The sequence below is a fragment of the Schistocerca nitens genome, chromosome 2 (genome assembly GCF_023898315.1).
Source record: "Schistocerca nitens isolate TAMUIC-IGC-003100 chromosome 2, iqSchNite1.1, whole genome shotgun sequence".
NCBI lineage: Eukaryota > Metazoa > Arthropoda > Insecta > Orthoptera > Acrididae > Schistocerca > Schistocerca nitens.
Genome location: NC_064615.1, coordinates 1171019571 through 1171037678, shown reverse-complemented (window position 1 = coordinate 1171037678; position 18108 = coordinate 1171019571). Strand labels below are relative to the sequence as shown.

At 43.5% G+C, this 18108-nt stretch overlaps 1 protein-coding gene across 1 annotated transcript in view; it reads right to left on the bottom strand.

Annotated features, from left to right (window-relative positions):
* Window positions 1-18108, bottom strand: part of LOC126235632 (PDF receptor-like) — a 368747-nt gene that overhangs the window by 176414 nt on the left and 174225 nt on the right. Inside the window, exon 3 of the mRNA XM_049944344.1 lies at window positions 15927-16037. Coding sequence (XP_049800301.1) covers window positions 15927-16037 — 111 coding nt within the window. The remainder of the gene's footprint in view (window positions 1-15926; window positions 16038-18108) is intronic.

The window sequence follows — 18108 nt, the reverse complement described above, 5'->3', positions numbered from 1 at the left end:
CTAAGCAAAGAGGGAAAAGCAGAAAGGTGGAAGGAGTATATAGAGGGTCTATACAAGGGCGATGTACTTGAGGACAATATTATGGAAATGGAAGAGGATGTAGATGATGATGAAATGGGAGATACGATACTGCGTGAAGGGTTTGACAGAGCACTGAAAGACCTGAGTCGAAACAAGGCCCCGGGAGTAGACAACATTGCATTAGAACTACTGACAGCCTAGGGAGAGCCAGTCCTGACAAAACTCTTCCGTCTGGTGAGCAAGATGTACGAGACAGGCGAAATACCCTCAGTCTTCGAGAAGAATATAATAATTCCAATCCCAAAGAAAGCAGGTGTTGACAGGTGTAAAAGTTACCGAACTATCAGTTTAATAAGTCACAACTGCAAAATACTAACATGAATTCTTTACAGACGAATGGAAAAACTAATAGAAGCCGACCTCGGGGAAGATCAGTTTGGATTCCGTAGAAATGTTGGAACACGTGAGGCAATACTGATCTTACGACTTATCTTAGAAGAAAGATTAAGGAAAGGCAAACCTACGTTTCTAGCATTTGTAGACTTAGAGACAGCTTTTGACAATGTTGACTGGAATACTCTCTTTCAAATTCTCAAGGTGGCAGGGGTAAAATACAGGGAGCGAAAGGCTATTTACAATTTGTACAGAAACCAGATGGCAGTTGTAAGAGTCGAGGGTCATGAAAGTGGTTGGGAAGGGAGTGAGACAGGGTTGTAGCCTCTCCCCGATGTTATTCAGTCTGTATATTGAGCAAACAGTAAAGGAAACAAAAGAAAAAATCGAAGTAGGTATTAAAATCCAGGGAGAAGAAATAAAAACTTTGAGCTTCGCCGATGACATTGTAATTCTGTCAGAGACAGCAAAGGACTTGGAAGAGCTGTTGAACGGAATGGACAGTGTCTTGAAAGGAGGATATAAAGTGAACATCAACAAAAGCAAAACAAGGATAATGGAATGTAGTCGAATTAAGTGAGGTGATGCTGAGGGAATTAGATTAGAAAATGAGACACTTAATGTAGTAAAGGAGTTTTGCTATTTGGGGAGCAAAATAACTGATGATGGTCGAAGTAGAGAGGATATAAAATGTAGACTGGCAATGGCAAGGAAATCGTTTCTGAAGAAGAGAAATTTGTTAACATCGAGTATAGTTTCTGAAAGTATTTGTATGGAGTGTAGCCATGTATGGAAGTGAAACATGGACAGTAAATAGTTTGGACAAGAAGAGAATATAAGCTTTTGAAATGTGATGCTACAGAAGAATGTTGAAGATTAGGTGGGTAGATCAAGTAACTAATGATGAGGTATTGAACAGGATTGGGGAGAAGAGGAGTTTGTGGCACAACTTGACTAGAAGAAGGGATCGGTTGGTAGGACATGTTCTGAGACATGGAGGGATCACTAGTTTAGTATTGGAGGGCAGCGTGGAGGGTAAAAATCGTAGAGGGAGACCAAGAGATGAATACGCTAAGCTGATTCAGAAGGATGTAGGTTGCAGTAGGTACTGGGAGGTGAAGGTGCTTGCACAGGATAGATTAGCATGGAGAGCTGCATCAAACCAGCCTCACGACTGAAGACCACAACAACAACAACCAATAATAAACCTTAATTCGTTACAAAGTACGGCGTCACAACATATATTCGGATTTAGATTATAACATGTTCGATGCAATGACATGGAGCAGAAGAATAACGAAATTCTGCGTGACCCGACGACTTGTCGGATAATCGATGCTGTCGAATGGCTGTTTTCAGGTCTGCAATGGTTTTGGGATAATTGCTGTACAACTTGCCTTTAATATATCCCCACAAAAAGAAGTCGCATGTATTCAGATCAGGAGAACATGTCGGCCAATCGTACCCCAGAGCCAGAATGCGGTCCCCAAACCGCTCCTCCAGGACATCAAACACTCTCCCGTTTCGATGCGGTTGAGCTCCGGCTTGCATGAACCATGTCTTGTCAAAATCTGGGTCACTTTGGATAGTGGGTACGAAATTATCTTCCAAAGTCTTCACGTACCGGACGGTAGCCACCGTGCCATCAAGGAATATCGCACTGATTATTCTGTGACTGGACATTGCACACCACACAGTTACCCGGTGAGGGTGAAAAGACTTCACGATCGCGACATGCGGATTCACAGTCTCCCAAATGTGCTAACTATGCTTATTGACGAACTCATCCCAATGAAACTGGGAAACCAAACCATGCGCAAAGGGATACTAATCCCCATCATGTCCTGCGGCCAACAGTGCAGTTTGAACGTCCTAACGCAGACCGTTCAGAAGTTCAGTAGTTGTACAACGTATGTACGACCTTAGCAAAAAATTTTTAATTCGCTACTGGGTTTGCATCCACTTTAAACCCCGAGGTATTCAGCACATGTTTGGAGCAAATTTGTGGGCTAGCGTTGTCAGTCAGTATGCCCGTATCTTCTTCTTAAAGTACCAGTGTCCACTGTGATTCTATGAGACCCATTCCCCCGCAAAATTGGACGAAACAATGAATTTTTGAACGTGATGGATCCCTAGCTCACTCTGATACTTCACTGGTGAACACATGCTTTAGACGGGTTTCGCTGAAAGGTCCACAGGAAGAAGATGTCATGTTTTATGCTCAGTTCCTTCACGTTACCTGACTGCATTTGGTTTCTCCTTCTCATATCATGTTAAAAGTGTTGTAAATGAGACTGTCTCGAGAACGTACGGGGTTCTCCAGGAAAGGATTATCACTACCCGTTGTAAGGCTGCTCGAATTGCCTCACTTCATTGATAACGATTCTTCTTCTTGTCGATGATGGATTCTTCTATCACTAGATGACTTAACGACCGCTTGGGTGAATTTCATTTAGCACAACAGTTTGCCACTTTTTGTTGATTACATACTTTGTCGAAAGTTATCTCTCAGTCATAACAACAGAATTATTCCACGATATTCGAAAAAAATTCTCATGAATGCTTCAATCTAGACGACATTTCCTATGTGTAAATTACTGTTCAGTATTCTTCTTGCAAAGGATTGTAAAATTTAATGCACTACTTAGCTTTCTGAGACGGGGCGTTCGCGACCAACTACATCATAAGCCTCCAAATGAACGACTGCTGGGCGCTCAGAAACAAACAATCGTAAGACTGATTGTTGAGGTCGCATCTCTCAGAATTTTTATCTATACTCTTATCGATATGTATGCAGTAACGATGTCCTCACTCTGTGACGTTTCTGAAGAACACCGGCTATTTCGAAAGAGTATTGTGAACCTCTGCATCTGCGGCGCTGTGCTTTATAACGCACCCTGGATAAAGAAACGGTTCCCAGGTAGAGACTCGGAGAAAACATAGTGTTAATCTACCAGCGTGCTTTAAAGCTGCCCACACTCTGCTGCAATATAAGGAGCTCAAACACCTAGACTGTGCCTAAGCCAACTCTCCACATCTTTCCTTTCAACAATCCTAGCATGACAAGGTATTAGGAGAACTTAGGAAAGGGGATGGAAAGGTACTGATAGAAGACAATCTGCAGGGCGCTTCGTGAGACGTGCTTGGATAGCTCAAAAGGTAAGAGAAATCCTCGTGAATCTACAGATTCCTAGTCTAAATCCCGGTGTGACAGACAGTTTTAATCTTCCAGTATCTTTCAATACGACAGAACTCCGTGCAGCAATGCCATCTTTGCACAACAGCGAGGGTACGACATTTTCATCGAGTGTGAAGTGAATGTATCACATTGCGTAAATTGTGCAAAGAACAATGTCAAAAAATTGTATACTTCTTTTCAAACTTTATCTGCAGACCAGCGGTAAGCTTCCATTTAAGGCTTTAGACTCATTCATTTTCGGACAAACGTTTCCTACTCCCATCTCGTCCATGAACGTTTGTATAACCAAACCACCATGCAGTCGTCTTGTATATGATTACTTCTGTTTCCAGCGTTTTAAGTGGATAAGTACCATAAACGCTAACTTTTCATTACTTGCCGCGAATCGAATAGCCTAGATTTCCATCGTCTCTTCTGCAATTTCGCTTGTGCGCCTACGTAATGAGCCAGTAAATGGTTGAAATGGCTCTGAGCACTATGGGACTTAACTTATGAGGTCATCAGTCGCCTAGAACTTAGAAATAATTAAACCTAACTAACCTAAGGACATCACACACATCCATGCCCGACGCAGGATTCGAACCTGCGACCGTAGCGGTCGCTCGGCTCCAGACTGTAGCGCCTAGAACCGTACGGCCACTCCGGCCGTCAATGAGCCGCTAGAACTTCCACGAAGTCAGGTAACGAATCATTAACTAAAATCATTTACATATGAAAACACATACACAAATACACACTAGCATTTCAGACAGTACCCCTGCGTTGCAAGGCAAACGCCGAAGCTGGCAATCCCTTCTAAAATGTCTCTAACTTGGTTTCACTTACCACGGTCCCAAACCCCTTTCCACCCTTCGGACGGAGAAGAAAATAAAAACGCATAAAACGCCTGTCAGGAAAAGCTTTTTAAAAATGAAACAGGATCAAGTGAAAAGAACTCCATTTCCTACCTCAACTTAATCTAGCATTTGTTGAACCCTCGAACAAAACGCATTTCCGACTGGGCTAAAATTAATTTGTAAACTCCGTTATAAAATACACCGTTGTAGCACAGTTTTGTTAACTAAGACAATTGATTTCGGTCATGATCAGACCATCTTCTGGTCTCAAAGGCAACTCGGCCACTGCCGCAAGACCTGTTGCAGCTTATAGACTGTGTACCACAACCACGTCTGATGTTGGCAGGTCGTAAAGGTTACGCATAGAAAGTTAATAGTAGTAATGGATCAGTCTGTAAGTTACAATTGGTACTGCAACTCTAACACTGAGAATGCATAACTGAGTTGCTTCTGAGACCCGAAGATAGTCCAGTGTTGGAGCGAAATCGAGTGTCTTATAATTGTACAGCTGTGTTCTTTATAACGCAAATTTTTAACATTCGTAAAAGCCGTTCAGCACCGATTACACAAAATACTTCCAATTACGTATTAATTAACAGAGACATCTGGCTCTGGCACTCAAGATAATAATGAAGTGAATTCTGATCACCTCCAGAAATGCGGCCGTGTGGCGTCTTCGACAATCGCTGATATTTCAACGGGTGCGCACATCGTTTTCAGGGTACAAATGCAGCGAAGAATCCGCTGTACGTAAGAAATTGAAAACTTGTGTTTTGTAAACATCCCTAGTTTCATACTGAATTCTATTTAGAATAGACTATGATTTGATAATCATTAGTTGATAAATGCTTTCCTTATCACTCAAATTAGTCCTACTTCAAGCGAGTATTTTATCCACAGTCAGCAACTGTAGCTGTATATATCGATATGGGTAGTTATTATGGACAAGACTGAACCCCTCATAAGTCTGTTTTTGGTAAAGTTTGACGTTTTCTTTCATCATGAAACTGTAATGGCTGCTCAAAGAAAAGATAAAACCATTAAACTGGTAATAAAGGAACTTTAAATCTCCGGTTCAAGCTATCTTGAAGTTTTAAATAAGAACATTTTAGGTTAGGCTTTACTGCAACTGTTATTGATATCGAATGGAACAAAAAGTTTACTCTTACCAATCACTGCTTATTTGTCTCCACGACAGGTTTCAATGGTTTAAACCTCCATCATCACTTGGATTTACATTTTTTAGCTTGACATGTGTGTGTGTTGTGTTCTGATTTTTAGAGGAACTTGTGGTACTGTCTAGTGGAGAAATGGAACACTGTTTCAGAAGATAGTTTTGGAGCTTTTTGACGAAAAACTAAACGTATATCTAACGGTAAAGATAACGCTAGAGATATTCTGTTTTACTTATTTTACCTTTACCTTTAGATATACGTTTAGGTTTGGCCAAAAGAACCAAAACTATGTTCCGAAATAGTGTTTTCTTCTTGCAACAGACAGTGCCACGACTTCCTCCAAAAATCGCAACAGAACATACATACACTCCTGGAAATTGAAATAAGAACACCGTGAATTCATTGTCCCAGGAAGGGGAAACTTTATTGACACATTCCTGGGGTCAGATACATCACATGATCACACTGACAGAACCACAGGCACATAGACACAGGCGACAGAGCGTGCACAATGTCGGCACTAGTACAGTGTATATCCACCTTTCGCAGCAATGCAGGCTGCTATTCTCCCATGGAGACGATCGTAGAGATGCTGGATGTAGTCCTGTGGAACGGCTTGCCATGCCATTTCCACCTGGCGCCTCAGTTGGACCAGCGTTCGTGCTGGACGTGCAGACCGCGTGAGACGACGCTTCATCCAGTCCCAAACATGCTCAATGGGGGACAGATCCGGAGATCTTGCTGGCCAGGGTAGTTGACTTACACCTTCTAGAGCACGTTGGGTGGCACGGGATATATGCGGACGTGCATTGTCCTGTTGGAACAGCAAGTTCCCTTGCCGGTCTAGGAATGGTAGAACGATGGGTTCGATGACGGTTTGGATGTACCGTGCACTATTCAGTGTCCCCTCGACGATCACCAGTGGTGTACGGCCAGTGTAGGAGATCGCTCCCCACACCATGATGCCGGGTGTTGGCCCTGTGTGCCTCGGTCGTATGCAGTCCTGATTGTGGCGCTCACCTGCACGGCGCCAAACACGCATACGACCATCATTGGCACCAAGGCAGAAGCGACTCTCATCGCTGAAGACGACACGTCTCCATTCGTCCCTCCATTCACGCCTGTCGCGACACCACTGGAGGCGGGCTGCACGATGTTGGGGCGTGAGCGGAGGACGGCCTAACGGTGTGCGGGACCGTAGCCCAGCTTCATGGAGACGGTTGCGAATGGTCCTCGCCGATACCCCAGGAGCAACAGTGTCCCTAATTTGCTGGGAAGTGGCGGTGCGGTCCCCTACGGCACTGCGTAGGATCCTACGGTCTTGGCGTGCATCCGTGCGTCGCTGCGGTCCGGTCCCAGGTCGACGGGCACGTGCACCTTCCGCCGACCACTGGCGACAACATCGATGTACTGTGGAGACCTCACGCCCCACGTGTTGAGCAATTCGGCGGTACGTCCACCCGGCCTCCCGCATGCCCACTATACGCCCTCGCTCAAAGTCCGTCAACTGCACATACGGTTCAAGTCCACGCTGTCGCGGCATGCTACCAGTGTTAAAGACTGCGATGGAGCTCCGTATGCCACGGCAAACTGGCTGACACTGACGGCGGCGGTGCACAAATGCTGCGCAGCTAGCGCCATTCGACGGCTAACACCGCGGTTCCTGGTGTGTCCGCTGTGCCGTGCGTGTGATCATTGCTTGTACAGCCCTCTCGCAGTGTCCGGAGCAAGTATGGTGGGTCTGACACACCGGTGTCAATGTGTTCTTTTTTCCATTTCCAGGAGTGTATATGTCATACTGATAAATCTAAATCCACCTGACGATGGTGGTTTAAATATTTTAAACGTGTCGTGGAGATAAATAAGCAGTGACCAGTGACAGTAAACTTGTTTCATTCCATCTTGAAGTAATGAAAATGTTAACATTGGAACTTTTAATTTCCGGTCCAAGCAACGTTGAAACAATGAAAGTGTTAATAAAGGACCTATTACTTTCCGCTCATTACTTTTTGTTATAAAAAGAAGTACACAGAAGGTGTAATGAAGCTCTAATGCCAACCACAGAAATTAGGGTTCGGATGTCGTAAAGGTTCGATGCCTCCCCTGTAATATAAGAGGGTCGTTGAACAAGTAGTGCCCAAAAATTTTTTCTCAGATACATATTTATTGGTAAGAGCCAGAATTTGGTGACAATATACGTACATCAACATGACTTGTCGATGTTCTATTTTTCTACGTAGTCTCCATCACGTTCTACGGCCGTACGCCAGCGTTGTGGAAGAGCATTTATTCCCTGCTGGTAAAAGCTCTGGTCCTGCAAGACTGACACTCTAATCATCTTCGAAGCGCGTTCCCCGTAGAGAATCTTTAAGCGGTCTCTCCGTCGGTCTCAAAACACTCCAACAATTCAGATAAATTTGCCTGTCCTTGAATCTTGTGGTTCGCTGACCGACAACCGTAGAGCCAAGTGTCGTAGAGCCACCTGTCGAGTTGTGAGTCGCAGGTCGGCACGAATAATGACATCCGCACGATTCAGCATGTCTGGAGCAGTGGCTGTGACAGGACGTCCCGAGCGTGGCTGATCACGGAGCTCTGTTTCTGCATTTCCTGAGGCTGTAACTGTCTTCAACCATAGCTCAGCTGTACTCCAATCTACTGCAGCATCGCCATACACTGCACACAAACGTTTATGGATGTTCACCACGGTCTCTTTCTCTGCACACGATAATTCAATAACAGCCCACTGCTTGTAACGTGAGTCCTGTTGCAGACGCCATTTTGACGTCGTACTACGGCTCTGCCATCTGCCAGAACGGTTCGAAACTTCACCGGCGCACAGAACAAGCGCCAGATGTGAAGCACCAACAAGGCACTTTGTGTATGTATATTAATGGCTTTTTTTTTTAATGTGGTGTATTACTTATTGAACGATCCTCGTATACGTAAGGAAGTGACAGTGCAGAACAAGTGATGTTCTTAAATTCGAGGTGTATCTGTGAAACCCATTACCAGCACTATGTATACACACCTCTAAAAGCACCAACATCAACTTTCCAATGTTTCGAATGGATCACAGCCAGCACTGTCACACGCGCACGCTCCAGCACCAGCCACGGAATGGATTTCCCAGAGGAGAATTTTCCAAAGATTTTCTGTCGGAGTCCACGGCTTCCTGTGGCTGAATGTAGTGCAACCGAAATTCAAACAGCCTGCCTCCGTGGACTCGGTGTAGCGTCTCTGACGAAAATTCCATATTAGACCTATATAAGGTGAAGCAACGTATTCACTTCAGGTACTCCTTGATCATCACCCTAGAGGACGTGCTGTTGGCAACAGCACAATTCATGTGACATACACGATAGAGAGTCAGTTTAAATTCGTGATATCGTTGACCGACATGTCAACGACATGCTCATCGGTAGATGGAAAGGGCAAGTAGCCGCACGACAGAATTACTTATTGCTATCCACTTCTGTTTTTGGGGATACATATGAAATCAGTCCCTGATACCACAAAACTTTCAACACGCCGTAGCAGTATGCGGTATCGTTTGGGTACGGGGTGAAATATTCAAACGACGAGACAATCTACAACAGTGGTTCCCAACCATTCTTAGACCATTACACCTGAGTGCAATCAGACATCGGCTAGCACACGCGTCCGACCCCCCCACCCCCCACCCCTGCCATCTCCCTTCCCCATATTATCAACCAACCCTAGCACCGAATTAAACTGTAGAATAAAAGATTTTTCTTGGAACATTTTTACTTTTAAAACGATGAAAGACGAAAGATGAATGAAATTTTGTGTGTGTGTGTGTGTGTGTGTGTGTGTGTGTGTGTGTGTATTAGGACAAATGACGACAGAATTCGTGGTGCATTGCACCTGCCACCCACAATTCCTTCTCAGAAAAGAGAGCTGACTATACACACAGTGAGGGTACAAAACACGAATCCCCTGCATTAGTCCATTGCGGCACTTGCTTCACCTGCACACTGCAACCCCATTTAAAATCAAACAATTCCGGACGTGTGCATTATACTTACTCTTCATAAATCAGTTCATTGCTCCACTCCTTACTTCTGAAATTATAGAAATTGGGCGACAAGAGGCTGTTAATGCTGCGTGTCTAACCAGTCTTATAATAATAGTAATAATAAAACTGTGTACAGCAATGTAGTTGCCCTTATGTAGTTACTTCTGTGTCGCGCTGCCAATTAGTTCATTAACCTTTTCGAAGCAAGTAATGAAGCAATTCCTGGACAACTATGGGAACTATCTACAACTTGGAGAAAATTTATCATCAGCCACGTGCCGGACAAAGCACAACATGATGTATGTAGTGGGTGGACTATGTGAGGAACCTCTAACCTCCACCGCCTTAATGCTACTGATTGAGGGAAAGTAATTATTGATAACTTATATAACCAATATTAGAGTCTTACCAAATTATAATAGTACTGATCTTTTGAAAATATTTTAGTTTCATGACTGAACCAAAATCGAATCATTTGGCTTTCATCCCTCATAACGTTTCATTTTACCCCTTAGGGGGTAATTATCCCCAAGATGGGAACAACCGATCTAGGGTGTGACTGTAGTGGCATGCTGTGAGATACTGACGAAGAACTGCCGCACTGCAGTCTCATAGCCCCTTTCGGTTGTAATACTGAGCTTCTCACTCATCACCTTTCGGGAATCTCATCATTTAGGCTGTACCTATAATATTAATTCGTCTTTTTTAGAGGTTATAGTAGTCATCTAAATGAGACAAATAATTGCATGAAATATCGGTTCAGAAACGCACATTTGTTCAGGGGAGGGGCTTAATGTGAAGTACATTTATGACGTCCGTCCATAGCAAAACGTCCCTCTGCTCTTCCGCGCAGGGTCTCATGGACTCTATGAAGTACATCAATGGTTCATGAAGTACGCCGATGTCTGCTTTTAATCGTCACACACTGCTATGAGGAATATCGTACACTAAATTAAGCGTACGCTCCTACGTTTCTACTATTAACCTTTTGTGGAGATGGGAAACGTATGTCAGAAGGACGCAGGAAAAGTCGGCCAAACAGCTTAATCAGATCGTGCTCTTTCTGCACAGAGAGCTAAAGCTTGCAGGTTACAAACAATACCAGAAGATTGTAGTGGACATGAGAAAACAAAATATCGTAAACCTTTCGTAACTGCAAAAAAACAGCAACACTGAAGACCTGAGTAAAGTTATTTGTGGAAGTAAGTAACACATCACGATGTATACACAAAGGGGCGAGTAGTCTACTTTCAAAAGTACACTAACACGACTTAAGGTACACTAGCAAAGAACTCAAGGCACTCGACTGACTGCAGACTACCTAATGCTCAAAATATTGTGCTCACAGTGTACTGCGATACAGAAAGACACTCTGTTGATTCTATTGATGGGGCACAAATACTGCGGATGTGTTAATGTCTGCAACCAAACGCCTTTCAGTCCCTCCTAAGTGCAATTGTTCAGATAGCTAAAAGTATGTTTTATATGACCTATACAGCTGTTTTCTCCTTGATTTGACAAAAACCAACACTTTCCAAAATATTCGACAGTTCTTTTTAACGCCTTTTATAACTAAAATGAACTTGCGTACGTTGGATATTTAACGTCTCACCAAAAGCCAAATCAGTCGCTGATATCTGTCGAGGTGTAAGTTACCATAGCAATCCATTAACTCAACCCTTGTTTTCATAGATTTTGTATTGTGGGTTACTGCAGATGCGTTACACACAATAGAAGCATTACCCAACAGTCATGACATAGCTTTTTAAACAATATATCGAAACAATACTGTATTAGTTTGTGTATCAAATAGTACAACATTGTTTGCCATGTATTCCGTACCATAATAGACGTTGTCCTTCTGAAATATCGGTAAGTAAAGCCCGTAGACGAAGAAAGAAACATCAGGATACTGTATTTCACAATGACGCTTACATGATTTTATAATATGCATTTCAATTGTTGTGGAGTAATAATAAAGAGGAAAACGGTTTCTGACGTTCAATAATTACAACCATGTTTGCGACATACAGATCTATAAAGGTATCTTGAGAAGCACTTTAGGTGTGAATAATACCTGGCTAATTTTAATAACCACTTCTCGCTAAAACAGCCGAAAGATTGACTAAACTATTGAAGGATACAAACTGATACGAAATATGCCGAAAGGCTTACATATATTTAAAATGTCATTAGATTTAGATAATGTATACCCCACTGGCAGGTTTAGAAGGCGGACACAATGCATTTTAGTCACGTCAGAACCGATGTGTTGCGATATAATTCAGGTGTTAAACACTTAAATCGAATCTCAAAACGAAATTCTAAATCACTCGTAATTCTGATACTAGCTAAACCTTTAGATTTTTGAATCAGTCCAATAATATAAAAAACGTGAAAAGTGGTGTTCAGAGAAAACGCAACATTAAGCATTAATTTTATTTTGGCGAATATCAACATAACATCCAGGATCAAGTTCCTTGCTTTCTTAAAAAAAAAATAGAAACGCTACATTATAATGGTTAATTAAAACTGTGTGCCAGCCCAGGATTCGAACGTGACACTTTTGTCTTGGGGGGGGGGGGGTGATAGTAAAGCTGTGTCCTGAGTCGTGCTTGGGTAGCTGAGTCGGTAGAGCACTTAACCGCGAAAGCCAAAGGTCTCATGTTCGAGTCCCGGTCGGCCACTGTTTTAATCTGGCAGGAAGTTTCAAATCAGCGCACACTCTGCTACACTTTGAAAATCCGTTTTGGAATTTGATGGTTACTGAGTTTGGACCAAGTGCAGCATGTTTGGCACTAAAAATCAGCGGAGGTGTCGCTGGTTAGGTGCGTTCAGAGCAAGACGTTTTGCGTAAGCTCTCCTGATGTAATGGTGTTGCGCAGTGTTAGTGCTTATATTGCAACGTTCATTATCTTGAGAAATATGTGGGACAAAAAACTTGAATAAATAATGAAGATAATAGAAACTAACGAGTCTTTTCTATAAGCACGATCAAAAACTTTTCGTGTGAGGGTGTGGCGGCGGTATATGCGACATAGCGCGACTCAGGCGCCGGTGTATGACCACCGACATGGAGGCAACGGATTAGTGTGGCATTCCAGTCCTTCCGATATACGTACGGTAAATGCGGGAACGTGAACTACGGCGACATTATTACCAAGTGCGTCCAAACAGGACCAAAGTCTTGTTATTGTGATCTTGATCGCAGAAGGAGAAACACTAGTAGACACCCATCGGAGAATGAAGATTGTGTACGGGGCTGCATGTCTTTTGAAAACCACCGTTGTGAAATGGTGACCCGGGAGGTGCTACTGATTCATGATAGCCCCCGTCCCCGTATCGCAAATCTAGTGAAGTAGAAGTTACGCCCCCTCAAGCGGGAGACACTCCCGCACCCTCCCTATGGTCCTGGTCTCTCTCCATGCGATTATTACCCCTTCGGTCGCAAATGCCGAGAAGGGTCGTCGATACTATCCGACGTGAATGCGTGGCAGGCAGTTACGGAGTTCTCTACACATCAGAACACAGTGTTCTACAAATCGGGTATCTTCAACCTGGTGCTTCGGTGGGATGATTGCCTCAGTGCTCATTCCGATTTTGCTTATTTAGACCTCATGGTCTCTTCGCGAGATATACGTAGGAGGGAGCAATATACTGCTTGACTCTTCGGTGAAGGTATGTTGTCGAAACTTTCACAAAAGCCCGTATCGAGCTACTGAGCGTCTCTCCTGCAGAGTCTTCCACTTCAGCTTATCTACCATCTCCGTAACGCTTTCGCGATTACTAAATGATCCTGTAACGAAGCGCGCTGCTCTCCGTTGGATCTTCTCTATCTCTTCTATTAACCATATCTGGTACGGATCCCACACTGATGAGCAGTATTCAAGCAGTGGGCGAACAAGCGTACTTATAGCGTCCCCAGTGCTATATTACGAAAAGACTTAAAAAACAGTATTTATAAAGAAGAGACATCCATAAACTGAATAGTATTTTTTTTTCATGTAGCCGTAAAACAATAATTTCTCTGTCGAGAAATGCAAAGAAATGCAATGCAAAGAAATATAACAACGTGATCTAAAGAGACGACAAGATACGCTCTTTTGTTAATTTTTTAGTCGTCTTCACTTCTTCTCTTGTCTTTATTGTGTATCGACGGACATCTTTCGAGTGCTGGCAAATGTAAGCATATTTGTATGAGTTAAGCATATAATATAATGATTTAATATTATTGTGCACTTTTAATTTGTAAGAGGTGATCCCGATTTCATGTCCGCCTTCCTTGAATTAACCTGCATTCAAGTAATTTACAGTTCAACAATCGCAGCGGCCGATGCAGCCAACGACGCCATTACGTGGCGATATTAACTTATGAAAAATTAGCGGAAGCGGAAAACTCGCCCGCTATTAAGATAATATTAATTTTTCTCCACAGCCGCCCGACGTTGCAGAAAATACTTAGCTTTAAGATTCTTATTTTCAGTACCGTAGCCGAGACCCAGAGCCAGGACTCCGACTACAATACAATGGTTAACGGAGGTAAGAAAAAATACTCTCGCGCGTGTGTGGGCCGCAATTGTAATTAATAACTGAAGATCTTTTGCTTTAAAGTGAAATGACTAGCCGAGGAAATTAATATGAAAAGTTTATTACATTGTTCAGCTTGTATGCTCATGTTTTAAGATGCATTCATCTTCTTGCTTCAGGAAAGCATTTAATCGTAAAATCATTTTTATTAAGGCCCACCACGTAAGTCGGCAACAATCAAAAATAATAATAATAACAATAATAATATATTAAATTACGACGGCCGACGGACGCGAGATACTGTAACCTAATTCCTTGGTTTTCGGATTGCATTTCCTTAGGATTCTTCCAGTGAATCTGTCTGGCATCTGCTTTACCGACGATCAACTTTATATGATCATTCCATTTTAAATCACTCCTAATGCGTACTCCCAGATAATTTTGGAATTTACTGGTTCCCGTTGCTGACCTGCTATTTTGTAGCTAATGACAAGGGATCTATCTTTCTATGTATTCGCAGCACATTACACTTGTCTACATTGAGATTTACTTGCCATTCCCTGCACCATGCGTCAACTCGCTGCAAATCCTCCATTTCAGTACAATTTTCCATCGTTACAACCTCTCGATTCACCCCTGCATCATCTGCAAAAAGCCTCAGTGAACTTCCGATGTCATCCACAAGGTCATTTATGTATATTGTGAATAGCAACGGTCCTATGACGCTCGCCTGCGGCACACCTGAAATCACTCTTACTTCGGAAGACTTCTCTCCATTGGGAATGACATGCTGCGTTCTGTTATCTAGGAACTCTTCAATCCAATCACACAATTGGTCTGATAGGCCATATGCTCTTACTTTGTTCATTAAACGACTGTCTGGAACTGTATCGAAAGCCTTGCGGAAGTCAAGAAACATATACCTGGGAACATATATTTGGGAACCTGTGTTTATTGCCCTCTGAGACTCGTGGACGATTAGCGCGAGCTGGGTTTCACACGACCGTCTTTTTCGAAACCCATGCTGGTTCCTACAGAGCCGATTTCTAGTCTCCAGAAAAGTCATTATACTCGAACATAATACGTGTTCCAAAATTCTACAACCGATCGACGTTAGAGATATAGGTCTATAGTTCTGCACATCTGATCGACGTCCCTTCTTGAAAACGGGGATGACCTGTGCCCTTTTCCAATCCTTCGGAACGCTACGCTCTTCTAGAGACCTACAGTACACCGCTGGAAGAAGGGGGGCAAGTTCCTTCGCGTACTCTGTGTAAAATCGAACTGGTATCCCATCAGGTCCAGCGGCCTTTCCTCTTTTGATCGATTTTAATTATTTCTCTATCCCTCTGTCGTCTATTTCGATACCTACCATTTTGTCATCTGTGCGACAATCTAGAGAAGGAACTACAGTGCAGTAGTTCAGGAGACTACGGCCATTGACTGGAAACTTTTTGATTGCCCCTTATGTTTATGGCAGTCAAATGCATTACAGAAGCTCCTAAAAACTGAAGACAGTGAGAGTGGGGATACTAATTATCCAGTTTAGACTTCTACGGGACCACCAAGGACAAAGATGAGTATCTGGTGCATGCTTGTTTCCTTGTATGCTCAATGCAGGTCAGTCTCGGTGGCACAAGTTAGGTCCAGTCGAGGATTAGAGTGGTAGCGAACTTCTTCTCAATGAACGCCTTTCGCGAGGCCACTCCTAAACATTTACGCTTAGCGGTTGTACTCACTGGTCTGGTCGAGCCCGTTGAAGCTGGGACAGCGCTGCTTGGCCGTGGTGCCCGCCCTGGTGGGGGGCCAGCACAGCACCAGGTCCCACGTCCAGTTGCAGTACAGGCCGCCTGCAACCACAGCACACTGTGGGTCAGCACACTTCGCAACGAGCGGAGACTCTCTGAACTAACGCGCCACGCGTTTGTACCAGTTTAGCAATAGAAGCATTTCAATAGAGATTTTATAATGCAAGAATGAGAAAATTATTGAAACACCTATAGAGTCTGGTACCCTATTCCCATACCGCCTGGGCGCGAAAAGGCCGACTTCTTCAGTTTGGAATCCGCCGCGTTTCGGGACTTAGGGGGAGTGGGGTGCAACTTCACCAATCTTGACAATGCACCGAACTTGACTTTAGGATAAATTTAGTTGTAGGACTTAGTTTTTAGGTACTATTTCTAGGAACCTGCAGCGATCAACATCTTGGCCTGCCCGGTGTCAGAGGCATGCTCATTGGGGTTAGGTCCAGGAGCAAGGCTCTATGAGTAGGTTTATACTTTTAGCTGACACATATGTAACGATGTAGGCATTAGTGTCTAGTCAATAGTTAGGTTACCTGTTTTCATATATAATTAACTAACTCAACTAACTTGCCCATTGCACTTATTCCGTAGCTTACATACTAACTAATTACTTAAATATAACTTAGATTAGCTGCAATTGTAACCATTGTATCACTATCTGGGCCCACTAATCACATAAGGTAGTGGGTTAAAATTTTATAATTATTAAGATTTGGAAATGGTTCAAATGGCTCTGAGCACTATGGGACTCAACATCTTAGGTCATAAGTCCCCTAGAACTTAGAACTACTTAAACCTAACTAACCTAAGGACATCACACACACCCATGCCCGAGGCAGGATTCGAACCTGCGACCGTAGGAGTCCCGCGGTTCCGGACTGCAGCGCCAGAACCGCTAGACCACCGCGGCCGGCAAGATTTGGAAATAAAGAATTTTTTTTAAATGTACATATAAACAGGTAGGATAAAAATATGGAAGCACCGCGAGAAATTCACGCGTGAATATAAAATCAGATAATATCTAAGACTGCAGTTGGCGGTGCTTTGTTTGACTACGTAAGGCACTTGTTCAAAGTCCTCAGCACGTTGCAAGAGTCAGCCATGGCCTCAATAGTGTTCTGCGTACTTGTCAGTGCATTACGTAGGAGCTGAGTGACTAAGAACCTGGGAAAATTGTTGGGGCTGGCATGGAGGCTACTTCCGTAACCAAGCAACCAATGCGTTCGACATTTCAAGAGGCGCCTCATCGAAAATTATACCGCACACAATAAAATTGGAAAAATATCGTCCGTTAAGTCGCAACACGGACGAAAGTGTGTCTTGAGTGGTCGTGACGGACGGTCGTGAAAGAGGATTTTGACAAAATATAAGAGGAAGGCAGCTGCAGAAGTCACTGCAGAACTGATTTTCGCACTCAAGAATCCTGTCTTCATGAAAGCAATAAGGGGGACGCTCCATTAGCTGGAAATTGGAGGAAGACCGGGAATTTCAAGATCAGATATCACAGGTACAAATGACCGTAATTGGAAAATAGCTGGGAAACGTGGTGCTGAAGCCATAAAACTGGGACTATGGAGCAATGGAAGGAAGTCATTTGGTCAGATGAATCTTGGCTCTGAGCACTATGGGACTTAACATCTGAGGTCATCAGTCCCCTAGAACTTCGAATATACTTCAACCTAACTAACCTAAGGACATCACACACATCCATGCCCGAGGCAGGATTCGAACCTGTGACCGTAGCGGTCGCGCGGTACCAGACGGATGAGTCTTGTTTTACATTGTTTTCAACATCTGGTTGATGCTTGTTTCCATAAGAGAAACGTGGCGGGGGTTTCGGTGATGATACGGCAGCCACATCGCGGCATTCCTCTGCAAGGCGGCCATACCGCCAGGTATTATGTGGCTACTTTGACTAATCAGGTCCATCCTACAGTACAACAGTTGTTACCCAATGGTGATTCCGTATTCCACGACGTCAGTGTCCTGTTTTCACAGCTGGCATCGAACAGGACTGGTTCTGTGAGCACCAGCAGGCCGCCACAGACACGAAATCTCAATGTCATTGAGCCTTTGTGGTCTGCTTTGATGAGAACATGGCATGATCACTATACAT